This window comes from Haliotis rufescens, unplaced genomic scaffold (assembly GCF_023055435.1).
Source record: "Haliotis rufescens isolate VD_foot unplaced genomic scaffold, xgHalRufe1.0.p SCAF_8, whole genome shotgun sequence".
Classification (NCBI taxonomy): Eukaryota; Metazoa; Mollusca; class Gastropoda; order Lepetellida; family Haliotidae; genus Haliotis; species Haliotis rufescens.
In genome coordinates, this window is record NW_025964372.1 from 22,553,235 (window position 1) to 22,580,958 (window position 27,724).

Sequence of the window (27,724 nt, forward strand, 5' to 3'; positions counted from 1 at the left end):
ATGTCTGGAATCGAACCCGTCTCTTCGGCATGATGAGCGAACGCTTTAACTACTAGGCTATTCCGTTATGCACTGGCCCCGATCTATTTTTTTTACCAGGATCTTTTTGTGCCCTTTTGGCGAATTACGGTTTTAACCAGGGCCCCTGTTTTTAGTGTTTTGTGACTGAATGATGACGTCATTCTTTTCTCGATGAAGTAATGGCAATGTAATCTTAAATATTTGTATATCACATCTCAAACTCTGATCGCTCATTCCATTATGTCCCCATTATAATTTTATATAATCACATATGATATGAAATTGACAACGAAAAGTGTCTTATCGTAAATTCTTTTCCTTTCTGGAAGGTTCATTTGCCTTACTAATCGCGGAACCAAAATATCATATAAGTGGCATTAAACATTATTCATTACATCAGCTGATATCCATTATCTCCTTGATATGTCACTTTGTGCTCAGTACAAGCAGACTAGAACAACAAACCTACAAAATACATGACTATAAATTTATACTCATAGTTATGAAACAATTTGTAGCGGTTGGAACAATGAGTGAAATAGAGTTATTCCCCCCTTTTCCTGTAGCGCTAGCATAGGTCGTCGCCATAACTTGCACCGGGTAGTGGTATCCTTAGCAAATTTGGTTTGATCATAGCAGGACTCCAATTGTGGCAAGATCACATTTGATAATGTGACTTGTTGCGATTAGACCCTCCCCGGATTACATTTCCACGACAAATAAGTGAGTAATAGCCGTGTCAAATGTAAATTTGTGTATGACGTTTCATGATGTCGATTGAAAATGTTTCAAAATCCTTGAGTCAGCCTGTTACACACGAATGTGCGACTTCTGTGTCAACTGGTCACGTGTTTAATCGATATATTTTCAGTTTAGTAGACACACGAGTAATAAATAATACATTTATATCGAAATTAAAACCATGTTCTGTGTGGCTTGATGGTCATGTTAACATGTTTAAATGTCCTGTTGGTGTGACTATAGCATCATTCGTTACATGGCGAAAATAACTACAAGTTAATATTATAGTCAAATATTACTTTAGGAAGCCAGTCAAAACCATGTCCGATTTTTTAATATAAGGAACGTAACATGCACAAACCATGCAAAATAAGATACAATTTGTGAAATGTATTTTATATGTTGTGGTCAAGGGATTATAACATGTATTTATCTATTTGTTAAGGGTCAAGATCAAGATGCCAACAAGTCCGTCCACATGCTCTCATGTGAGAGGGATTGGTGACGTTAACTGGGAAGAGTTGAGAGTCAAACAGAAGGCAAAACATGTAGGTTGCATGTTATACATCCATGCTTAGTTTTTATATGTTCATGTAGGGTTTGAAATTCCTTTTTTTTAGTGCCAATAGCTCTGTTAAACTTGTGATGGCATAGTTAAAATAAGTTCCCTTTGCCTAAATATGTTGAAAGAAAATGTTGGTTACTAAGAAATGGTATAATCAATTTCAGTGAAATGGGTGGGGCCAAATGTTCAGAACTACAACTGTTTATTGTCTAACCTTGGATAAATATTTTGCTTGTAGTTGTCACAAAGTGAACACCTGGGATAGATATCTTTACGCATGTCCTGTGGCACAGTTGAAAAAACTACATTTCTATCCCTGTGACATATATTACAGATCATGTGATGATAAAAGAGAGTATATTTGTTTGATTATTGTTTATATTAGCTTGACATGGAAGGAAACTCCAAAGTGATGCTATTCATAGACATTTAACACTTTTTGGTGAAACCCATAAGTATGGCTGACAAATTTACAATCATAATCTTGGCAAACTGGGATTCGAACCTATAATCATGATAACCCTGTGGTTCTGGCACGTTTGAGGGACACAACTCTGCACAGTGAATTGCAGTGCTTTATCATGTTAATGCAACTGGGCCACTCGTAATCAACTGGTTAAAGGCATTTCTTGAGTCACACAAATATTCTTGTTTTGTAATTTTGAAGGGCATGGATTGGCGATCCACTCTATGCAGAAATAACTTAAACTACATCTTCATGGCCTTGGTTGCTTATTTTCCTGGTACCAAACTGAATATGCTTATCAATGTCCTCTTTTGATATTTGTATGATATCTCACAGCCACAGCAAATTAATGACTCATTGACTTTGACAGTTAGTCTCGGCCCAACCTTTAAGTTATTATGAACTAAGATAATAAGATGAATTAATACCCTCTTACATGTCTAAACCACTTGTTTTTCAGGACCAAGAATGTCATTCTTGTAGTGTGAAAGGCTCAAACTTGTGGCTATGTATCATTGGACAGTGTCAGTATGTTGGATGTGGGGAGCTCGTCAAGGATCACAGCTCACTCCATTCCTCAGTATGTCAATATACTTCTTTTTTTCTAAGGATCGGTAGAAACATGTTCATATGTATGGTACTGTTCACAGCATTACAGTCATGGTTTACCCTAGTGTTAACAGATAAAGTCATGTAGCTGGAATATTGCTGGGTATGGCGTTAAACAACAAACAAACCCTACATAGGTAATTTTTATCCATACACATATCATTAATCAGTGTATCCATATGTGTATCATGGTGCTTTTGAGTCGATCTATCAACAATATCTAATTGTGATCTATGATCAATACTAACATTTCAATCAATGACACCTTGCCCCGTCATACTGTGTCAGGCTTTGTGCTGGTGGTGCAAAACTGCATCCTCAACATCATGGGAAATGCTGCTTTGTACTACATCAAATATGTAGCTAATCCACGTCTCAAACACATGGTGCCACATTTAAGCACTTATGTTATCCTTGGGGCATATACCACCTCAATCACATTCTATACCCAATCCCCCAAACACAAGCACAACACAAACCTACAAGTAACAAAAGATAATCCCCAATGATGCACACCCCTGAGAATAAAATAACTTTTGATTTCAGGAGACAAGCCACACTCTGTCCATCAACCTGACAACACTTCGCATCTGGTGCAGCTTCTGTGAGTGTGAAGTGTTCCCTGACAACAACAACCCACCTTTTGTGTGAGTAGCTCACTAGTCACTAGCTGTAGCCATCAAATTCATGTGTGTGTGTGTGTGTGTGTGTGTGTGTGTGTGTGTGTGTGTGTGTGTGTGTGTGTGTGTGTGTGTGTGTGTGTGTGTGTGTGAGTGAGTGAGTTCCTCCATCTGTTGTTCCCTTTATGACATGACATCAGTTGTGTCAATCTTTCCTGTTCTCTCTTCCTCCCCTCTCAAAATGCTGGATCATTCCCAGTCCTTGATAATGTAGTCGTTCCCTTGTGTTATGCAGGATCCCTGAGAACGCCCAGGCAATGAGCAGCTCAATGAGCTGTGGCAACAGGTCTGACATCTCCAACGATAGCTCACCTCAGAGGAGTATCTCAGGACTTGACGATTCTGAGTCTGATATGGATGATGAAAATGGCAGACCACGAGGTAATTAACATGATTAAGTTCCAAACTGGTCAATTAGTACAAGAAAAACTTAAGCTTTCAAATTGTTTTCGGATAAAAGTTTTTGTTTGTTTCTTTCAACTTCATGTTGTGAAAGAGATGACTGGAACTGATAAGACAATCATTGTGTAGTTTGGAATGAGATTGATTCATTATGATTACACATGCTTATTGCTGTTCAGAGTTGTCTCCCTCAGGCATGCCAGAACCCTGTGATTATGGGTTTGAATCCCAGATTCACCCTGATTAGGTTTCTAGATTCAGAGCTCCAATAAGCTACATATTTGCGTAAGATATGCAGAAAAATTCACCATTAATTGTTCATTTTGAGATGTTTGTGTACAAATACATGAAAATTTCAAAACCCCAGATGTATAACAACACCCCTTTTCAACTTGCACACCTATATTTCTTTACAGATCTGAAAACCCAATATCTATAAACAGATCAGCCTGTGTGGCAAGCTATCAGTGGCAGTCAATCAGAATAAAGTTTCAGTACTTGCCTTCTTGGGAGCTTGTATTTGCTACATGACATGGAATTCTCACATCTAGCCAATCAAGAAAATATTCATCACAAAATTCCAAGTGAAGAAATATGCAGCATAAAGCTTGAACAAAAAATGCAAATATTGCTTCCTGTTTAATGATAATTAATTTCAGAAGTGTTCCATCACACAATTACATTGACTAAATCTAGTTCTTATTTGAGACCGAAACATTATGGATTCCAATAAACAACGGATCATAACAGCCCAAAGTGCAACACAACAGGCTGACCACAAACTACGTTGATGTTTGCAAGTCAATTGAATTTGCTAATGTTATTGTTTCAGGTTATGCTTTGTGGTTAAAAAAATAACACCAGATAATTTATTGTGTACAGTACTGAGTGTGGGGAGTCGCATGTGAAGAGATATAATATGATATAGGAGTTGCTTTCTTTAGTTTATATCAATCTACAAATAAACTAACAAATAAAGGATATTGTGAATTAATTAGATCAACCACTGTGTAGATAGTAGGTAAATATGTAAAATATGAATTAAAAGAAAGTTAATGGAAGAAGATAATATTTTCTAGATACAAAATTATTTTTTAACGTGTTAGTGAGTTGAGGATTCTAGCTTAATGTGGAAGGTAATTGTGGAATTGTGGAATTATGTTTCTAGGTTTGTCAGCACCATACCCGTGCTTGTTGGTTTCACCAAAGTGGTAAACATCTAAAACCTACATCACTCCTGGCTTTCTTCCCTCATTAAACTGAAAAAATAAGAAGCCCAAAGTGATGTTAACTGACCCGTGAAGATCCGGGGTAGAACAGGTCTTCAGCAACCCATGCTTGCCGTAAAAGGCGACTATGCTTGTCGTAAAAGGCGACTAATGGGATCGGGTGGTCAGGCCCACTGACTTGGTTGATGCATGTCATCGATCCCAATTGCGTGGATCGATGCTCATGATATTAATCACTGGATTGTCTGGTCCATACTCCATTATTTACAGGCCACCGTCATATAGCTGGACTATTGCTGAGTGCGGTGTTAACCAACCAACCAACCAACCAACCCTCATTAAACTTGACACGCCGTGATACAACTGGAATACTGTTCAAAGCAGCATTAATTTAATCCCAACTCACTCATAATTTCTGTCTTTCCTCCCACATCAAGGTGACACATCCTCACATAACCATGATAACCAGCATGCATTCAAAGTGGCATTAAACCAAATTTTTGTTTACTATTTTCAGGTTTGACAGGTCTTCAGAATCTGGGCAATACATGCTACATGAATGCAGCTCTGCAAGCCCTCTCCAACTGGTGAGATATCTCTTTCACACTGTTAAATATCTCAGGCTGTTTAATATCTGGGGTACAGCAGTTTTTCCAGATTATGGATAGAATATTATGGTATATTAAGTCGTGGTACCATAGATTAGAAATGTTATTTAAAATGTACAGTTAATTTTGACCATGTTTACTTATGACTAAGTTATTATGAAATGTCTTCTTGTTTAATGAGAATTTTTCGATGAATCCCTGGAATTCTGTGGAATTTTGTTTCACCAGGGGTCCAATGAAAACATGCCATTACCAGAATTTGGGCATAAATCACTTAGTCCCCCAGACCCCTGACAAACTTTCAGTTTATGTTGTTTTTTTAAACCCATAATTAATAGCCATTGTCCCTTATAAGGGTGTCACGATAAATCGAAATATTGATATATTGCTATTGGTAAGCACTTAAAGTCAATAAATCAATTGTTAAATCAGTTTCCGTTCAAAAGTATCAATTTCGTAAATGAATATCAATAGTTTCAATTGTATTTACCATATCATGTGATTGAGTCACCGAAACATGCTCACGAACACAGCCAAGTGAGGATTAGATGAACTGACCTTGATGCTTAGCAACCAGTCTTTCTTAAAGTAAAATGGCGGAGGGTGACAGTCAAGTGGAGTAATTTGTTGTTATGGTTATCAGATTCAAAGGAAACTTCAGTTCCTAGGTTTGATTCAACTCTAAAATCCATCTAAAATGATACATTGAAAACTATCGATATTTATCGCAATAGTTGCTTGCAATATCAATAGTTATCGCAATAGTTTCTTTCAATATCAATAGTTATCGCAATTGTGATTTCCAGACCAATAGTCACCCCTAGTCCCTTAAACATGTTAGAACCATATGATGACAAAATTATAATTGTAGATGTCAACACATTTGTAGCCTTACTTTGCTTCAGAATTCAGAAATGTCTCATTTTCATGATGTGTTATTCCAATTTTGTAAATCAGTATAGCATTTGGCAACACATTGCATTCATAATTGACGAATCAGTGTTGTATTCTAACAACGTTGACCTTGCTCGTGGGTTTCACCCAAGTGGTAAACGTCTGAGACCTGCATCACTTCGGGCTTTCCTCCCACATTGACACGTCGATATATAACTGGAATACTTTTAAAAGCGGTGTTAAACCAAACTAACTCACTCACTCACTCACTCACTCACTCACTCACTCACTCACTCACTCACTCACTCACTCACTCACTCACTCACTCACTCACTCACTCACTCAGTGTTTCCTCTGGTGATAAACATTGTCAATATTTTGCTTGCACCTTGTTGGGCTGTGTGTTTTACAAATAGATTGATGCATGTTTGAGTCCAGTTTGATAACAAGCACTATTAAAACATTACTGTCATACATTCCTGTCATAACTTGCAGTCCGCCCCTGACACGATATTTCCTAGACTGTCCAGGATTTGTCCGGCCAGAGAGGAGCCCCATGCTGTCTCGAGGCTATCACAGGCTTGTATCAGAACTCTGGCACAAGAAGAGGTGAGTATTTTTCTGGAAAAAAGTTTTTTTGGTGGCTAAAAGGTTCTGAGCTTAACTACAAAGGATGTATAGTACACCCTGAACAGTTTGCATGTATTAAGTACAATACTTTCCATGCTTACAGGCTGCATTTGAAACAAAAACACAACCAGGCAGCATATTTCTCCAGGCATCAAAGTGGCAAGGTGTTTGGTGAAAATGGACAAACTAGCAGCTTAAAGGGCTTCAACAGCCATCAAGCATGCATGGTGTCAGCTTAGGTGGATGATGCTCCTTCCTTTGCCACTGTTAGGAGCCTTGCGGCGGAGTTCAAGAGGGAAAGAAAGAGTTTTGAAGATGATCCAAGATCAGGAAGACCTCTTAAACTACCAAGACCATGGAAAATGTTGATAAAATTCATGATTTGGTTATGGATGATCGACAACTCACTTTGTGTCACATAACCAATACAGCAGGCATCTCTCATGAGAGAGTTGAGAACATTCGGAGGCATTAACTGGGTATAAAGACAGTTTGAGAAGTAAAAGTTCTAAGGTTTCTGACCCCTGATCAGAAATACTCCAGGTTCATAATTTCCTGAGAGAATTTACACCAAAGCAGACCCACCTGATTTTGTTGAGCAATCTGTAACCATGTAATCTTCGGTTCACCACTAGCAGTCAGAAACTAAACTAAACCGTGGAAACTTCTCTGACGAAGAAGAAGGCAAAGTCTGTTCCATCTGATGGCTTCAGTTTCTGGGATTCCAAAGGACTACCTCCCAAAAAGTCAGACCATTCATGCCCAATATTATGCTCATCTGCTTAGGCATCTGCATGACAATGTCAAGTCTAAACATCATGAAAAACATGACTAAAAGTGTGCTGTTCCTCAAGGGCAATGCACCTGTGCTCAAGTCTGTCTGCCATGGCTGCAATGCATGACTGTGACTCATTGAACATCCTTCATATTCACTAGATTTGGCATCAGCATCTCTTCCCAAGCTTGAAGAAAAAACTGTCCGGCAAGCATTATGCAAATGATGACGTGGCATCATCAGGAGGGGCGGTCGGGTAGCCTAGTGGTTAAAGTGTTCACTTGTCACGCCGGAGACCCGGGTTCGATTCCCCACATGGGTACAATGTGTGAAGCCCATTTCTGGTGTCCCCCGCCGTGATATTGCTGGAATATTGCTAAAAGCAGCGTAAAACCTTAGTCACTCACACACTCACATCGTCAGGAGGAAACCTCCTGCACCAATGGAATCCAGGCCCACAGGCAGAGTTGGCAGAGGACCCCAGAGGGGATTTTGTAAAATTAAAATTAGCAACCAACTCCAACACATTCCATCATAGTTTGGCTCAGAACTTTTCAGCCACTCTTTAAGGCAAACTTTGGCAATCTCAATGAAGACATGGGTTCTTCAGCCAATCTGGTGTCAGCTTTCTGAAACAATTCAGCTTAATTTTTTAACCCCCTTGATTCGTATCTTTTGATTGGTACAAATCACACACACAGGTATCACGACACTCAGCAGGGGTTGAAAAAATACCATTGTCCGACGCCCGTGCAAAGTAAAGTTTAGATGTCGAGCGAGTAATATATGTTTTCTAGCATGCCCGTGGAGAAGTAGAGCATACAAAGTGAACTGGTGAAATGAAGTTTCGCAAGAATGTAATTATGTGGTCATGTTACAATATTTCATTGGCTAACATTTTGCTAGTGTCACAGAATGGCACTCTAATTTGCATACAGTTACACCAGTCAACCAATGGGATTAATACACTTCGATGTCAGGCAGTTAAACAACAATGAGAACCAGGCTTGTTTCATTGATAAATCATAGTAAGACTTCCATATATGGCACATGTTTCTTGGAAATTGAATGATGGACAGTTGACTACATTTCTTTGAAGTTGTAAGGCGAGGTAGGTCTAGTGCCGACTTTAAAAGCTTCGCTTGGCCTAGCTTTGATGAAATATTTTATTTGAACACACAAGTCACCGTAGAGGCTCACATATGTCAGACTATAACAAATATGACTTTTAACGAGTCAAAGTATGGCATTTAAGATATGTGTATCCATTCCCTGTCAACTAAAGTTCGTTTTGAGGCGTCAGTAGCAGCAATCTGACCGTGGTTGCTGTAAATAATGGCGAGTTATTTATCAACCAATCCCACACAATTTCGCCGAAATCAATCTAAATAATATGAATGTAATTTTAGAGAAAAAAATAAGATAATAATAATGATAATAAGTCCAGATATACGTGAACATGTTTTTATAACCAGATACTGTAATAATAGGATTAAATTGTGGACTTCCATTTCGGATATGTTGATTGGTACTTTCTGTGTTGCGTTATCACAGTGATCATCTGGAAATAATGTTATGCGATGGGGAAAAGACTTTGTGTCAGTGTAGAACTTGAGTTTATTAAAAAATGTACATAAATTTTGGGAACCATGCATTAACGCATGTTATGACGGAGTTAGGCTATATTGAAGGGTGCTACAACGCAACCTTTGGTGTTCAAATAATTTGTAGGAGTTATAGACGATCAGCGGTTTAACCGAGGTGGAGTCGTAGGGGATAGATGACCAACACAACAGTACATGATCTGCTTACCTAACACGATCTACGAAGCAAGGTTCAGAGTTTACAATTGTAGTTTATGATTCATAGTGTGAAAAAAAATATCGTGTGTTTGAAAAAAAACCTTGTAATCCTACAAACTTGGTTGTTATAAAGATGAAATTTGACATAAATCATCACAAGACATGATGATTTACCATTTAAGTTACATTTCCTGCTCTCCAAGACATTGTTATATGGGCAGAGATAAAGATTACTGTGTGTATTTTCTTGTAAACTAAGCCGGAAATATCAACCAGCTGCACACATGTGTTCTCCAATCTACAGGTACCCAATGATACAACTTCAAAGAATTTTGATGAAATGGTTGCAAGAAATTGTACCTGAAATTATTATAATAATATATTCCAATATCATGTTATTTTAGTTGCAGCTTTTACAATATGTTAAAAACAATAAGAACCATAAGTGTAGCAATTTGGTACAGGTGATTGCTATTGCAGGATATTTTTGCGTATGGAACAATTTGACCAGTCACCGTAGGGACATGTGCTACATGTATTTCTATTGTGAATACGTTATGTTGACATAGTAGTCAAATTGCCACAAAAATGGCTTTTATCGAGTCAAAGTTGGCATTTATGGTATATCATACTATATGTATCCATTCTCTGGCAACTTAACTTTGTTTCAAGGCGTAAATAGCAGTAATCTGACTGTTATTGCTGTTAATAACTGTGAGTGTTGCGTGACATGCTCGCAGGGATCAGCTGATAAATTTTTTGGAGATGGGGGGAAAACATTGTGTCAGTTTAAAACTTGAGTTTATTTAATATGTACACGGTAAGTAAATTTTGGGAGCCTTGCGTTACCGCGCGCTATAACTGAGCAATAGTGAGGGAACACTATCTCTGATTCTCAGTTCTGTAGATGTAACATTTTACTGATTTTTTTTAGTTTGATTTTGGGCAAGAGCGTTTTAAAATAGGTCAAATAAGACTTGGTTATAATTGCCCTTGGTCAAGTAACATTTTTCATAATTTTTCACCACCCCCTGCTCCAAAATCACAATATGCATGAAGTATCCTCAAAAACAGAATGGCACCATTTTACTTTCTACTTTTGGAACTTGTTTTAGTTCTTCTTGGAGATGCAGAAGTTAGAATTCTGTTTTAGAAGCCTCAACACTGGTTTGAAATTCCACCTGACACGACCTCCTGTGAAGGTGTCTTCATATCTTAAAGCGGAGAGATATCATATCAGAGTACTAAAAGATTTGCTTTTAATGAGATTGCCCACCAGGTCACTCTACCACCAAGTTCTCTAGATGTTTGACACCTGTTTTAGGATGTATTTCTCTACTTTCAGGCAGGGCTATGTTGTCCCCAGTAGTGTGGTCAGTGGGATGAAACACGTTCATCCTATGTTCAGGGGATACACACAACAGGTGAGTGGCACCTTATTATCTGTGTTTGGAGGGTACAGGTGGCCCAGTCATCGTTTGCACTGCATGTATCTCCGCAGAGTTGTGTCCCCTGGCCTGCCCGGATCCTTCAATATTTAGGGATTTCATCTACCATGCCTCAACATACAGTAACACAGAAAGACATATTATCTTAGACAAAAGAGTGTGTATTTAACTGTTATGGACTAGAGAGAGCTTGAAATTTGGGGCTTCTCTAGCTCTGACTGTGATGTCATATCTTTTTGTGTCACAATGAGCAATGAGATGTCATATTTGTAATGTGCATTGGAGTGCATTTGATTTCAAATTCAATTTAGCAGAGTTAAAACTACACATAACCTAGCTCTACAATGAAACAGTCCCAAAACAGTAACACTCAACCAGTCCATGCTTTTGGTCACTATTCCTTTCCGTCCTGGAGCATGAGGCAGTAAATAACAATTGTGTTTTCCTGTAAACTATTTTTACCTTCCAAAGCTTTAGAGCATCTGCAGATGGGAACTTGATTTAACTTGCACAAGGTGCATGTTGAGACGTGAAACCAAGTTGCACCAAAAACAACCGGGTTGCACTTGGTCCCATTAATTTACCAAAGTTTCACACTTGGTGCATGTATTACTATTTGGTTGCAATTTTCAATAATAGGTTGCACTGGTACATGTTTCATATAGCTGAATGGAGTCCTGATCTGCAACTTAAACTTTTACATTTTTCATGCAGATAAATATTCATTAACGTTTTCGAATCCCATCACAAAAAAATATTTCAATATTGGCTTTACCCTTTGAAAATAATAGTGAAAACAAAATGATCTGAAAACATCAAAATGTATGTACAATATGTAACAAATGTTATATTTGGGGTAAAGCTTTCTGAGTAAAGTACAGATTCTCGTACTTTTTGGGTTGAGTCCCGTCGGGGATTTGAACCCAAGTTGGCAATAAATGGCATTGTGTGTTCATAGCTTTCAGCCATGGGAGCTGTGCCAATTACACTTGTCAGAGGGGTACACAAAGTATGTGATCTAGACTACCATTTGTCGGATTTCATTTTGTGGAAGCCTCAGTGGCTGAGTGGGTTAGATCGCCGACTTTGTGTGCTGGTGATAAGGTGCCTCACTCTGGCAGTGTGGGTTCCAATCCCAGACAGGGACTCAACCCAAAAAGTACGAAAATCTGTACTTTACTCAGAAAGTGTTATCCCAAATATAACATTTGTTACATTTGACCACTTTCTAACTGGCATTGTGTGTTCATATGCACAATATGTTGATCATCAAGCATGACACCAGCATGACAAACCTACCGAGTAAATTATAATTTAAGTGTAGAAAAAAACTCTGAAGCATCATTTTTCTTTTGTCTTTTCTTTTTAAACATCTGTGAGCCAAGAAATAAAAGTCTCTATTTGGAAGAGAGAGAGATAAGCCATAAGTATGAGTCAGGATAAGTATAAATAATATTTTTACTATAAAAAAAGTATTATTTCCCGTGTGTTACCTCAGGATACGCAAGAATTCTTACGCTGCTACATGGATCAACTACATGAAGAGCTGAAACAGCCAATCATTGAAGACTCTGACAGCGATGACCAGTCAAAAGAAGTCATTGTAAGCCAGGTGGATCTCAACTCACATGATCGACAGAATTCCATTGATTCCAGCAGCAGCCAATCGGAATATGAATACGAGACATGTGACTCAGGGCTGAGCAGTGAAAAGAGTTCTGTGGAGCATAGTTTCTCCAGTGATGAAAACAGTGACGTTAATGAACAGACGAAACTCAACCCTCGTACTAGAGAACGGAGGTCGACTGTGAGGTCAGGGTGTTACGATAATGTAGACGATCATGTGGCTAACACGAAGGAAATGAAGGAGACGGCCAACTTGTTGTCAAAACAGAGTCTGGATCATGTCAGTGTTAAGCATGGACCATCTGGTGATCATTTGAGGAAAAGTGATTCCACAGAGTTTGTGGATGCCGTGTCGGATTTGGGGTCATCAGCGGTAAGTCAGAGGTCGAAGCTTTCTTTACCGAGTACGACGATAACATCGCAATCTACAGCAACAGAGACCACGGCACCGATACAGCAAGCACTGCACAAATCAACCAGTACAAAGTCATTGAACAGTGGGAGAGGTAGGTCAATCTGCATGTGTTGTTTTGTTTGTTTGTTTGTTTGTTTGTTTCTTGTTCGCTCGTCACACCAAGGTCCCAGGTACGATTTCTCACATAGGTACAATGTGTGAAGCCTATTTCTTGTGTCCCTCACTGTGAAATTGCTGGAATACTGCTAAAAGTGTCGTGAAACTATACTCACTCTTAGTTTGTATGCCTGCTTCCACCGACGAGTTGTTCTCCATTCACTGATGATGCTAAGTTTTTTTAATACACTATCATTATTTTAATGATTTATTTCTAAACATTTTGCGACTACATTAGACTGGGTTTTTCATTGCACTAATTAAGTGTAGGATGACATTGGTAAGTTAATGTGATGCTTCACCGAACATACATGTCAGTATTGTATCATGATGAAGTGCGTGGTTACCATGGTTACATCATGTACATCGTCAGAAAATATATGAGAATTAGATTGTTCTGACCAGGCATAAACTGATAAAGATTGATATATGTTAACATGGTAAATATACACTGAATGAAAGTGACTAATGGACTAACAGAATTTAATCAAGAACACACATGTAACCAATCATAATCACTGATAATGATGTTTGATTTGTTTTTGTTAAGAAGGTAACACAGGTATTTATGTTATGTTTCAGTTTCAAAGAAGAATGTGCTCCATCGCAGCGTCATCTCGGACATATTTGACGGCAAGATCCTCAGCTCTGTCATGTGCCTCATGTGTGAGCGGGTGGGTACCGTATTTTCTTGAGTATAGTGCGCACCCATGTATAATGCGCACCCCCCTCTAGCGGGTTCAGTATTTTGGAGAATTTTTTTCCGAATACCAAGGGCAGAAAAAAATTACACCATACCCCTTCAGCGAAATCCGGCAAACGAACGGGTGAATTTGAGATAAAAAAAATCACCAGACATGTTGATGGGGCATGTTGAACAGCATCTTCATTGCCAAGTGCTCAATGGAAATAACTCCAGTGATGCAGAGTTTTTGTTGTTGTTTAAAGCCGCACTCAGCAATATTCCAGCTATTTGACGGCGGTCTGTATATAATCGAATCTGGACAAGTCTGAAGACAATCCAGTGATTGACATCATGATCATTGATCCACGCAATTGGGATACGATGACATGCATCAACCAAATCAGCGAGTCTGACCACCCTTTTCCGTTAGTCGCCTTTTACGACAAGCATAGTCACTTAGTGTATCATGTGTATTCATTGGTTTGTGTATCTTGTGTACTCATTGGTTGGCATAATTACTATTTAACTTCTTTAAACTTGTTGGCAGTATTAGTTTAACTATTAGTTTAAGATCTCTGGTATTGATTGAATGGTCAGTGAATGTTATTTCTTTGTTCCCTTATCTATTTTGTGTTCTGATAACACAGTTATTTCACTTTATAACTTTTGTGAAAGGTAGGAATTTGAGCTTAAGGGAAACTTGGTTCTTTAAGGGTCTGTTGTATCTTACACATAAAATGGCTTTTACTATTCTTGTGTAGTAGCAGAATTTAGGGTGAGCTTGGACCACTAGACGGTGTCTTTAGTTCTGATGGTACAGTTACCTCCCTTTATCACTTTGGTAGAAAGTAGGTATTTCAACCTAAGGGAATCTTGGGTCTTTAATGGTTAATTTGCACCCAACACATCAAATGGCTTTAACCACTCTTTTGTAGGAGAATTTAGGGAGAGCTTGTACCACTAAAAGTCTCTTGTGTTCTGGTGGTACACTTGCCTCCCTTTATCACTTTTACCTTTTCATGACAATGTTTTTCTGATGCCCAATAGGTGTCTACAACCAAGGAGACATTCCAAGACCTAAGTCTGCCGATTCCAAGTAAAGATCACCTGCATGTCTTGCACTCCAGCCAGGCTGTGGGGCCAGGGTCAGGGGTCGTCAAGGGCGGGGCATGTGGTGAGGTCAACCAAGGTTGGATCTCAATGATGTTTAACTGGATGAAGAGGTAAGTTGTTGACCTCTTTAATGCAGATACACCAACTATTATGATAATCAGTAATCTGAGATATTCCACAAAAGAAAAAAACCATTACCAGTAATTCTGACTAGTTAGCAATGGTCAGTGACCTCACTACAGCCATTGTCACATGTACAACCAATTTGTAATCAATTTGTAATCACTTGTTTATGGCTTGTGATGGAAAGGTTGTTTCAATCGTTCTAACTTGTAGAATTCAAGTTTGAATGAAATTCTAAATTTTTATTTTGCGATCACTTTTTTATCATGATTATGACTTCCCATATTACAAAAAGTGTGTGGACACATCTATTAAACAAAATCTACCATCCTAGAATTTAGTTCCACATTATTGTTCGTAAGAGGCTCCACTTAACTCTTGCAGTTAATAAACCCTTTTAGAACCAATATGCCTATCACAAGTAACACTGCCCCAAATGTCAGCACCTTCAGGTTATTCATTATGCATACTGAGATATGTTTTTCTGGTAGTTTTGCAAAGAGGACCTCTATTTCAAATTCACTGACAGCAAGGCCAATATGAAAAGGCTTTAATAATTAATGTTACATCACGCTGATTACAATGCAATGCTAAAATACCTAAAAATATATGGACTTTAACCAATTTCTGATTTTGGAGAAAATAAAAACTCTTTACCCAATGTACTTGCTTCAGGGCTTTGCAGAAAATTGTAGCTGTACCCTGAGTAGTACTGGGATACTGTGCTACTGTAGATTTTTACTTATCCTGTCTCACAATTTATGTTATGTCTCATTTTTTAAACAAAAAGTGAAAACAATGCTTGCAAATACATCCGTTTGCAGAAACTTGAAACACCTCTCCTGAATGCAGCCCATCCAAGGTGCATGTGGCCTGCCCCAAACTTACAAGAAAAGTATTCAATGTTATACTTAATTTAATGTAAAATTATCAATACTGTGTTGGTGTGTGTTTCAGCTGGTTCGTGGGTCCGACCATCTCGCTGCAGGACTGTCTGGCTGCCTTTTTCTCGGCCGATGAGCTCAAGGGGGACAACATGTACAGCTGTGAGAAGTGCAAGAAGTAGGTCTCCTGTTTACCATGTTTACATGATTTGATGAGATATACCATGGTTAATAGCAGTTGTGGACAAAAATGTGGATTTGGTTGTTAGACTTTTTGTTTGGACTGATTGTATGTCATCATACCCCCATGAGTGGATCATTGCTCCAGTGTCTTGAAAATCAGATCTTTAACTCTAATCTGATATCTCTCTGCGTGACAATCTAAAGACACCACCATAAAAAGTCATGTCAGGTGAACAATCAGCCAATCAGTGTAAATTCATCTCTAAAGTTACTTTCATTACCTTATCAGCTTATGTCAAATTGTTTCCTCTAATGTACACAAACCATTGATTGTGGGTATATATTTTTTATACAAGGGGTGTCATTATTCACTGATGGTTTACGAAATTACACCTAACATTACGGTACACGATATGACTTCCCATGTATCAATTCATGTTTCAGCAAGTTTGAGTTTTTTCCCTTTTTAAATAAAATTATTATTGAGGTTTTGCAATGACCCAGACTTATAACTACACAGGCTAGAATTAACTTATCACCTATCTTGAAACAAAATACTAAATCTGATAATACTGACTATGCAAAATGCTATAAGAAGGAGGAGCTTAAAATAATAATATGATAATGTGTGTACTTACATTGTGCTAGCCTCCATACACTTGTCCATGCTCAAGCGCTAACATTATTACCCCAGTCAATGAATCAGTGTGTACTCAATTTTCATTCTCACCCCCCTGGGGAGTATACAACTCAAGCTGCCTTGTCTGGCCCAAGAAGGGTAACATTCATATTACCATCACAACCTACAGGGTACCCATTTTAACTGCTGGATGAACAGGGGCATATTTTGAACACAGTCTCTTTCCAAAGGAAGCAGTACATACGCTACATTCAGCAACCTCTTTGTAGCCATGCCACTTGGAGTGTGCAGATGTTCTCTGCAGAGACACTGTAAATTAACTATAGCGAAATGTATGGTATCGTGACTCTACTGTCGTATGTATCGATACAATGTACATGCAATTCAGTCAGGATGGATAAGTCTTTTGCCATTGCTAAAATATATTTGTTTGTTTTCAGATTGAGGAATGGTTTAAAGTATTCCAAAGTATTAGAATTACCAGAGGTAACTATGATCTTTCTTTCTCTTGTGTGTCTTTTAAATATATCTATAAAGAAATATGTAGATAGAGAAAATTCTATCTGATACCGAGAATATTGAGTTCACTGTACTCTCTTGACTGCTCTGCTTTAATTCAGTGATAGCTGTATTCAGATTAACACAGGGTATTCCAAATGACAGGGACGGTGGGGTAGGCTAGTGGATAAAGTGTTCGCTAGTCAGGTTGAAGGCCCGGGTTCGATTCCCCACATGTGTACAATGTGTGAAGCCCATTTCTGGTGTCCCCTGCCGTGATATTTCTGGAATATTGCTAAAAGCTGCATAAAACCATACTCACTCGCTCACTTCCTCCAAACAGCTCTCAAGAACATTGTCAAATATTTTTGGGGAGTGTAGTCTGGAATACAAGTCGTCAGTTTGAAACTACTGCCGTATATATCTCCAGAAAGTTGCTCTCTGATTTGCTCATGTTGACTTCTTGTTAGTCATTTCAGTGGTTGGTCTCAGTTCTGACCTTCCTAACTTCTGAATGGGCTGTCCTCAGATCTTTGTTTAGCGTTTGTGATGTGACTTTAATGAGATTGTTTGGGCATTATGTGTTATGAATATGTCTTTGTTGTAGGTGGTGTGTATTCACTTGAAGCGTTTCCGCCATGAATTCTACTCCTCTAAGATCTCAACGTATGTCACTTTTCCCCTTGAAGGCCTGGACATGAAGCCCTATTTACACAAAGGTGAGCATTGAGTCGTGATACAGGTAAAAGTCACGCTTGTGTATTTGTCGGTTTTTAGACCACACATGGCTTCCCTGTCTGATGAAACGGAGGTGGAGCCTAGTGGTATAAACGTTTGTCCCCTGTGGGGATTCCGGGTCAGAACTGGTCCCCAGCAGCATATGCTGGTCATAAGAGGTGACCAAATGGATGAGGTGGTCAGACTCGGTGACATACCCCGACAATGTGGAGCGTTGCTCACAATATCGATCACTGCATGGTCTGGTCTAGGCCAGACAGGCTGCTGTCATATAGCTGGAAAATTGCTGAGTGCAGCTTTGCTCAACAAACAAACAAAATCAAAAGGTTTGTGTATTGAAGCCATGGCTGAAGACATAGGGGTTTAATTCCTCATATTCTTGTTGTCCTACATTGTGGTATTGTTTCAATGTTGTAAGACCAGATCCACACACAATCTTACTCATGGGGTACTGTATGCTTTACGTATAACCAAGTTAATAAGGAAAAACACAACTTTATGGACAACAATTTCTGGTTTATTGCATTTAGCATAAAGTTGTATGTTGTCTTATGTACCCACCAACTTTGAGAGTGCCAATCAAACAGTAAACCATATATTTGTTGTACAGATTGCAAGTCTGAGGTGACAAGCTACAACCTGGTGGCCGTCATTTGTCATCATGGAACAGCTGGAGGTCAGTAGACAGTCAAGGGAGTTTGTTTGAAAATATTTAGAGTGTCAAGCAGTGCTTTAGAAACCTTTAAAAAGTGTTTATCTTTGATTACAGTGCAGGCAAATTACGAAAAGATACTGGCACTGATACATAATCTCGACCAATGTTGCTGAAACTTCATGTTTGTTGCTCCAATGATGTCCCTTTATTTTTTTCAAGAGGTTTAAATTCGATTTTCAGTATTATTGAATATGGCCAACATGACACCCGTTTTGAATAATCTACTTGATCGAATCCCGATTCGCCCCGATTATGTTTCTAGATTTGTCAGCACCATACCTGTGCTCATTGGTTTCACCAAAGTGGTAAACATCTGAGACCTGCATCACTCCAGGCTTTCCTCCCGAATTAAGCTGACCCGCCATGATATAACTGGAATGCTGTTAAAAGCAGCGTTAAATCCAACACTCACTCACTCACTCACTCACTCACTCACTCACTCACTCACTCACTCACTCACTCACTCACTCACTCACTCACTCACTCACTCACTCACTCACTCACTCACTTTTCACTGATGTATGATTTGGTTGCAGGAGGCCACTACACTGCATACTGCCTGAACTACGTCAACGAGCAGTGGTATGAGTTTGACGACCAGTATGTTACAGAGGTGGACGTGCAGCAGGTGGTCAACTGTGAGGCCTATGTGCTCTTCTATAGGTAGGTGGTCAACTGTGAGGCCTATGTGCTCTTCTATAGGTAGGTGGTCAACTGTGAGGCCTATGTGCTCTTCTAAATCGTCTATCTCTTGCTTAAAAATTGGATCAATATTTGTCACAGAAGAGACTTTCCATAGCCCATGGGAAGTATTACCATGCAGTCTTGGTCATCTATTAGACATTCCTGAATTTGTTATGTTCATTTTTCAAATTTTGTATTAAGAACTTTATCAAAATAGTTTACAAGGGGTAGTCTGGATTTAATGGAAGTTGCCAGTTTGAAACTAGTGCTGTAAAGCTAGAGAAAGCTGCTTTCTGATTGGCTAAAGTCAACTTCTGGTTAGCCATTTCATTGGTCGGTCAAAGTTTGCGAAAGGTCGGTCTGACGTGACCTGTAATGGGATGTCCTAGGGTCTTTGTGAAGCTGTAGCGAGCACTATAGTCTGATTTTTATGAGATTGATGAAAGAATAGGGTGTTCTTTAACTTCTTTTGAAAAGTATATATATTATAGGCAAGCTTTTGCAGATATTTAGATGTTTTCCAAGTAGAAAGTGCTACCTGCATGTCATTGGTTGTCTGTGTCTTGCAGGAAACAGAATGACAAGATGCACAGTCTGAGGCAGGAAGCCATGGAGTTGATGGAGGCAAAAGAGGTAAAAGCAAGCAATGACCCTACACTTTACAGATTTATAGCATGTATTACATAGTTGCCTCAGTGGCCTGTGTGTGATCAAGTTTGGACCAGGAAGCCAGTGACTGAATACAGGTGCAACATTCCACACCATTGGTGTATGATGATGCCCAATCGGTTACAGAGCCTGCCCACCTGATCCACTATAGTTGCCTCTTACAACCTGTTCTTAACAACATCACCAGTGTTAAATTAGGTAGCTGCTGGTACAAGACATTCTGGAACATATTTTTGAAAATTTGTGAAACTTTCCCGATAAGACATTTCAAGTTTACCTGTTTGGTAACATATGTAAACATGGCAAAGCAATTTTTAGGACTGATGATTCATCTCTTAGAATGTCTGATCACTCTCTGTGATGATGAATTGAGCGCCTCACCAGAAGTACTGTATTCGACGTAATAAGCGCCCCGCTCTAATAAGCGCCCATGGCGATATTTGCTAATATATTGACTAGTGAACATTAGCACCCTTTCCAATTGATCAATATACACAAGACTTATTTATTCATGTAAAATACGCACTTGTTTGTTATATGCACCCTTCATTTTTGGCTATTAAATTCTCGAAAATATATCCATAGTGTATAATACACACAGATTCTTCTTTTATATCATTTACAATCTTTCAACTCTGTTTTTTTTTCTCATCAAAATTATATTCTAATAAGAGCCCCCTATTTCTAATTTTGAGAGCGCCCTGGGCGCTTATTACGTCGAATATTGTTTATATCCTGTATTGTATTGTGATCTGAAGTTTCATCTTTGTGTTGAAGAATGGTAATAACATGACGTTTTGTGTTTCAGCCAAGTCTCATGCAGTTCTTTGTTTCTCGTCAATGGATCAACAAGTTCAACACTTTTGCTGAGCCAGGTCCGATCACAAACCGTGACTTCCTCTGTCGGCATGGAGGTATGGCTTGTTTATTTTACACAAAGTTTCAGAATATGCTAGCTCTGGTTATGTTGATAGTGTGTGTTTATAGTTTAAACAGAATGTCTAACACTAGTCTGTTTCCATGAAGGAAACATACTTAAAATCTATTTGACCATTGTATCTGGAACAGGAACTCAGAAAGACAATATCAATTGCCAAAAAATAAGAAGTTAAGTCCTCACAGAACAGACATCTTTAAAGTGAAATTGTTACAAGCATGGTTGTATACTGCGGCTACAGGACCAGTGTATGAATTAGTTCACGAAGTTCACTGGCTTGTTAACGAAAACTATCCCAAACCACTTCCAACAAGCTACAAAATGAAGAAAAAACCTGACAGCAGCCATTGACATTAAATGACCCTTTAACTGACTTGGTGACTCATAGAATTCAATATTAACTACAGTTTCAACTATATAATCCGGCCAATGTTCACGGAAATGTTACTCGCCCAATTTTAAAAGTCACTGTCATTTGGTTGTGGGAAGGCAGTTATTTTGGACACTGTACAGAACACCACAGGAAGGTAACTTTGATTGTAGAATGACTGTGATTCAATCCAGCACATGTGTATGGTAGAAAGTTGACAACTGAACTGTGTTGTTCCTGTGTAGGTGTTCCTCCAGGGAAGACCAACCATGTGGAGGAGTTGGCCCAGCCCCTCAACCAGGCGGTGTGGGAGTTCCTCTACAACAGGTAGGATACATCTTTACCTGCTACAAGGGATGAGTGTTTATTTGTTTGTTTGTTGTTTAGCTCCACACTCAGCAACATTCGGGCTATATGACGGTGATCTGTAAATAATCAAATCTGGACCAGACAATCCAGTGATTGACATCATGAATTAGAATACGTCATATGTCATGTATCAATCAAGTCAGCAAGCCTGACCACCTGACAAGCATCTTACGACAAGCATAGTCGCATCTTATGGCAAGCATGGGTTGCTGAAGACCTATTCTACCCCGGATCTTCACGGGTGACAAGGGATGAGTGGGTAGCACTGGTGTTAGTGTATGGTTTTTTTGCCAAGTGTCTAAATACCTTAATGTGCGGTGCAGATTTATTCCCCTTTGTTGCCTTCATTGTTGAATCATTGATTCACCCAGATTACAAATCATGAACCCAGGGATTCTGGGCAAGATTATACATCTTCATCACCATATGCTGGGCATAAGAGGTGTATATATCTGGTGATCAGAGTCAGTTACATGGTTGATGACATCGTTTCTCATTTGTGTGGATTTTGCTCATGATATCAATCACTAGATTGTCTGGTCTAAACTTGAATATTTAAAGACCACCATTGTATTGCTGAGACTACTCAGACTACGCAGACTACAATGATGTCCCAAGTACATTATGCTGGTTGTAAGAGCCACGTAACTATTGCCCGTTTTCCTGATGTAGGTTTGGAGGAGGGCCTGTGTGTAACTACCTGTATGCCTGCCAGACTTGTCAGAGAGAACTGGAACAACTGCGCTACCGACAGAAGACGGAGATGGAGACATTTATACAGGTACAGCTTCACACAGGATCATCTAACTGACTGATTCACTGCCAGGGTCCACTCGCACCAAGCGATGTTACCGCTAAGACTATCGTAAGCCTATGTTAAAGCATGGGAGTTACGCTCATCTTTGTGCTAGGATTGCTTGTGCAAGTAGGTCCTGCTGTAAGTTAACCAGGGCTTGTGTTGGTATCTTCTCTCATTATGACCCCTTTTGAGATATGGCGATCAGGATTTTATTTTTAATCGAAGCAACATATCAACTCTGTGCTTACAATTTAAGAATGGTTGTAAATAATATGCATTGCAAATCTCATGGGACTTACAAAAGCATGGCCTTGAACCATGAACTCTATGAACTTTTGTTTGACACTTCTGTTCTAATTGGAAATGCTACAGTTTTGACAGTCAGTGTCCGATTTTCTTCACTCTTTAATTTAGGTAACATACATTACAAATCCCCATTTATGACAAGTGTAAGGCTGACTTCATTAGAATTCCTAGAAGTCAAGACAGGTTAAAGTCATAAGCCTCCAGCATGGAGGCTTCAAGTAGGATGCAGTGATTATGAAGTACCCCCATTTCTGTGCCAGGAAAACCCCAAATTATTCCGGAAAGTCCACAAGTCGATAAATATCTGTGTTGACTACACAAAAAAATGTTTACTCATTCACAGATAGTCTGAAATTTCATCCCTGCGTGAAGCTGAAAATGTTTGAATTTAGCATGTTTAGCAATACTAAAGTTACTTTACAATGTCTGTATGAGGAACATGTGTCTTTTCTAGCTGAATGAGGACTTCCAGACTGACGAGTGTCCTGCAGTAATCTTTGCCATCAGCATGGCCTGGTTCAAGGAATGGGAGAGCTTTGTCAGGGGGAAGGCAGAGGGTGAGTGGGCACAGCATCAGGGAATTGAGGGTGGTTGAGTCTTGTTTTGAATGAAGACTTAATTGGGGATTAGGTGTTTCAATGACTGTGACGAGTGTCTTGTTCTGAGTGGAGACTAAATTGGGGATCGGCTGGTTCAATGCCTGTCACCAGTGTCTTGTTCTGAGTGGAGATTTAATTGGGGATTGGGTGGTTCAATGTCTGTCACCAGTATCGTCTTCTGAATGAAGACTAAATTGGGGATCAGTTGGTTCAATGGCTGTCACCAGTGTCTTGTTTCGAATGAAGACTAAATTGGGATTGGGTGGTTCAGTGGCTGTCACCAGTGTCTTGTTCTGAGTGGAAACGAAATTGGGGATCCGGTGGTTCAATGGCATTCACCAGTGTCTAGTTATGAGTGGAGACGAACTTGGGGATCTGGTGGTTCAATGGCATTCACCAGTGTCTAGTTATGAGTGGAGACGAACTTGGGGATCCGGTGGTTCAACGGCTGTTAGGACCCGTGAAGATCCGGGTTAGGATAGGTCTGCAGCGACCAATGCTTGTCATAAGAGGCGTCTAATGGGATCAGGTGGTCAGGCTCGCTGACTTGGTTGATGCATTTCTTCGTATCCCAATTGCGTAGATCAATGCTTATGATGTCAATCACATGAAAGTCAGCTCTCAAGTGTTACCCAGAGGATTTCTTGTTATGCAGGGCCTTTTGATACTCCAAAGATAATTAAATGAAATACCACATGCAGCAATTCTTTACTATTTGTTCAAGAAAAAAACCTGAAAACTAAATCCTATTTACACAAGAAGCCCTGGTGGTGGAAGGCATTCCATCTTGCTATAACAAGCTATGTCCATCAGCTGTGCAGTATCAACTGGGCAAGAGATCCAATTTCAGCCAAATTATAATCCTTGGTTTGTTTGTATCATGACAGTTCTGCATATTTTAGGGGCTTATCGTTCACCCATGTTATAATGAATTACTTCTGTTCAAAGCAGCATTTATCCAAGTCACTCACTCACTTGCAGTGATTGTAAAACTGACTTAAAAAGCGACTTAATGTTCTATAGGGACCATTTTGGCTTGAAAAACAACCTGTTATTTACTTTTCCTGAATAGTATTAATCTGACAGGAAGTAAGACATTATCTTTTCGTTTTCAGGCCCTCCAGATACAATAGACAACAGCCGTATCGCCATATACAAGAATGGTCAACACCAGCTGAAACAGTCCTCTGACCATGGTCAGTTGTCCAAGGAGATGTGGCACTACCTCCACAACATCTATGGGGGCGGACCAGAGCTCTTTATCAAACAAACCAGCACCCACGCCGTCACCAAAACCCTTGCTGCTACAGCTGCAGCAAGTTCATCAGCATCAAGCAAAAGTTCTGCTTTGACCACGACTGGGTCGGCGTCGAATTCTGCACATGTCATTTCAGGGACTGTTGGAGCAGTGAACCGGAACTCTAGTGCAGCTCCCTCAGGGGGTGTAGTCTCAAGTGGTGGCAAGAGCGTTTCTACAGAGAAGATTAACACAGAGGAAGCTGCCTGTAGGGTGTCTAGTAGTTCAGACAAGCCATCCAGTGGAGACACTGATTCCATCGACACGGGTATTGCGGACACAGGAAGCCTTGATTCAGCATCGACTGATGGGAGGTCTGTGTCGGCATCAAGTATCACAGTTCACTCACCTGAAAAGATCACAAAGAAGGCTCCCATTGTGGATGAATTGGCCCGGGTGTAAAATCCGGGTCATTGAGATATTAAGGGGAGACAACATTATAATTACTTCCTGTGATTCTTATGAAGGAAGGAAATATTAGCTGTTTTCATTTACATTTTTACATTGAAACCTGATCAATAATTGTAATATTTTCTTTAATCTTTTCTGAATTGATAATTAACTTGTCTTGATTTTGATCATTTGTGATAAATTGTCACAATTCCATGCAGAAACTCTTTATTTGCTGAGAACATGTTGAAATCATGACAAAATGTAATAATGTTTGGGTAGAGTGGACTCCCCCTGTTTTTACACTGTAGGGCAATGAGCTGGCTGTTTGTTGATCTTTTGGGCACCATTACTTGGCTGAATAGTGGTAACACACAAGGTCACCCCTCAAGAATCTGACATTCTTCTCAGGATATCTTTAACATCAGGCAAACTAGACTAATGCCAATTTCTATCTCTGGATTCACAAAGCTATATAGCAACTGTTCCCATAGTTTTACAATGATTGACGACAGCCGCAGCAGGTGTTGTCAGGGCAACAAATCAACACTCTGGGCAATTTCAAACCAACATGGTACATCTTTCAATATTGTTATAAAAGTGAGAGAAAATTAAGTCGTATTGTCAGGGAAGGAAATTAGAGAATAACAACTGTTATAGAATTTTGAATTGTCCAGCCTTATTTTGTGAGGAACGGGTAGCCATAATTAAAAGATTTTGTAGGATAATCTACACATCCCATATAGGGGCACGGGCAGCCCAGCTGTCTAAGGCACTGGAACTCAGTGAGCAGTGTTGTGTCCCTTTGGCACACCGAGAAACCTATGATATCCTTGTTATGTTTTAGGTTTGTCAGCACCATACCCATGCTCATGCGTTTCACCAAAGTGGTAAACATCTGAGACATGCATCACTTCGGGCTTTCCTCCCACATTAAGCTGACACTTAAATACTTTTCAAAGCGAGGTTAAACCCAACTCACTCACATATCCCTTATTGATATTTCAAGAAAGAACCGAGGGAAATATAAAGCTGTAGCTTCACCTGGTATCATGTCAGGAAATTGTTCTGATGACGTTGATCGTTCAGCTCTGAGAATCACTTCAATGCAATGTGCAAATATCAGCAAGGTGTCACACTCATTGTGAGCTATATGTTTCGAATAACTTCTAAGTCTTGTCATGTATGTCATAGTGTTTGAACAACCCAAAGCTCTTTCATCTATTCTTGAGATATTTCTGGTATAAAGAGAGAGACTGAGGGATGTGTGGAAAGTACTGTGTACATCTGCATCTCAACACCTGGATAGGATTATTAGTTTTTTATATTTGTAAATGCACTGGCTGAGGATGATAACATTGAGGGTGTCTCAGTTCATTGTTGTGGGTTTGTGCTCATGAAGAAAATGCAAACACTGTGATGTTTGACATTAAGTATGAAAGTGAAAGGGTCCTTGTCATAACCCTGATGTTGAAAGGATGACTCATGAATACATTGATACATCTTCTTGCTAATTCTACACTCTGAATCACAGATCCTGAATTGTTAATATTCAGTTGTCATGATAGATGTACAGCCTTTCAAACTACAGCCTCAACTAATTATACAGGACCTTGGGGTTTGTAGCTAACCTAAATAAACTAAATTGTTTACATTTTCTGTGTGTTTTGTTCAGTTCCGATTTGTAGCAAAATTGATGCATTGAGAACTGGTTGAGAATTATAGCCCTCAAATGCTACTTGTCAGTGAGGTCTACCATCAATGGATTCGTACTTCTCCTCAGCACAATTTAGTTGTTTCGGGTTAGCAGAGTTTCGGAGGCTGAATGTAGGTTTACATTTAAATAATGTTTTTGGTAAAAGAACTTTCATTTCATGAAGTTACTGATGTAAATTAAGAATCATAGAGCATCTGAAATATCTTGACTTTATTAAGGGTAAACAGGTATTTTTTACTTCATGATGACATGATGGAGATGGGTTGGTATATTTCAGTCTGTCAAGGCGGCCTCTCTATAACACTGACAGAGGTTAACAATACTGTGACTTACCTTATACTAAGGTACATGTACAGGTACTGCTCTGTGACATCTGTCACATTTTGTATGTTTTAGTCTGTTTTCAGTCGTACAAATGGGTATCTCATACCTCTAGTCGCACTTTAAAAGGAAGCCAGAAACTGGAATGTAAACAATAAACTTGTTTCCGTCCGGTAGCGCACGCACCTCCCCATGACATGTCACAAATCTCTCAGCGCGCCTCTGAGCTGGTCGCTCGAGAAGGAATTTTGCGATAGTCTGCTAGTTTGTATTTTACTAGTACTTATCGTGTGTCTGCAGTTGTTGTTCTAATAAAGTAATGATAATATGTCTTCCCTGTAGACTCCCGGAATGTAATCCTTGGTAATCCATTGTTTGTGTTCAACACGTGTTTCACTGTTTGACTTGATTATACACGTGGCAACATGTCGGGCATTTGTGCCTCGTGTCAACGAAAACTGTCTAAAGTAGATCCTCACAAGTATTGTCCTTCCTGCATAATTAAGGACAGGTTTTCAAAGTGTTCGTGGGATAAACGTGAGAAGAATGTGAGCACTTGTCTTCTATCAACTTTAACTTGTATCTTCGTGCGTTGGCGAAGCGGGCTACTGACCAGCGCT

General features: G+C 39.3%; 1 protein-coding gene across 2 annotated transcripts; it reads left to right on the forward strand.

Annotated features, from left to right (window-relative positions):
* Positions 1–568: 568 nt before the first annotated feature.
* Positions 569–26,723, forward strand: LOC124139323 (ubiquitin carboxyl-terminal hydrolase 20-like). 2 transcript variants are annotated; one of them, XM_046506315.2, is made up of 23 exons: positions 569–744; positions 1,208–1,310; positions 2,254–2,373; positions 2,949–3,049; positions 3,318–3,463; positions 5,231–5,300; positions 6,711–6,824; positions 10,768–10,846; positions 12,369–13,002; positions 13,650–13,741; positions 14,800–14,975; positions 15,946–16,050; positions 17,136–17,181; positions 17,801–17,912; positions 18,542–18,607; positions 19,183–19,274; positions 19,314–19,348; positions 19,900–19,963; positions 20,808–20,913; positions 21,552–21,633; positions 22,348–22,456; positions 23,235–23,337; positions 24,495–26,723. In XM_046506315.2, exons 2-23 carry the CDS (start codon positions 1,221–1,223, stop codon positions 25,076–25,078), a joined length of 3,126 nt encoding a protein of 1,041 aa, XP_046362271.1. In that variant the 5' UTR covers positions 569–744; positions 1,208–1,220; the 3' UTR covers positions 25,079–26,723. The 2 variants fall into 2 exon arrangements, with proteins under 2 accessions (XP_046362271.1, XP_046362270.1); XM_046506314.2 differs by lacking the exon at positions 19,314–19,348 and having other exon boundaries at positions 570–744; positions 19,183–19,309.
* The last annotated feature ends 1,001 nt before the right edge of the window (positions 26,724–27,724 follow it).

Coding starts and splice junctions, on each gene's coding strand:
- LOC124139323 (XM_046506315.2), top strand. CDS start 1,221: ATGCCAACAAGTCCGTCCACATGCTCTCATGTGAGAGGGATTGGTGAC. Junction 13,003..13,649: donor GTCATTGAACAGTGGGAGAG/GTAGGTCAATCT, acceptor GTTATGTTTCAG/TTTCAAAGAAGAATGTGCTC. Junction 19,964..20,807: donor AGTTGATGGAGGCAAAAGAG/GTAAAAGCAAGC, acceptor TTTGTGTTTCAG/CCAAGTCTCATGCAGTTCTT.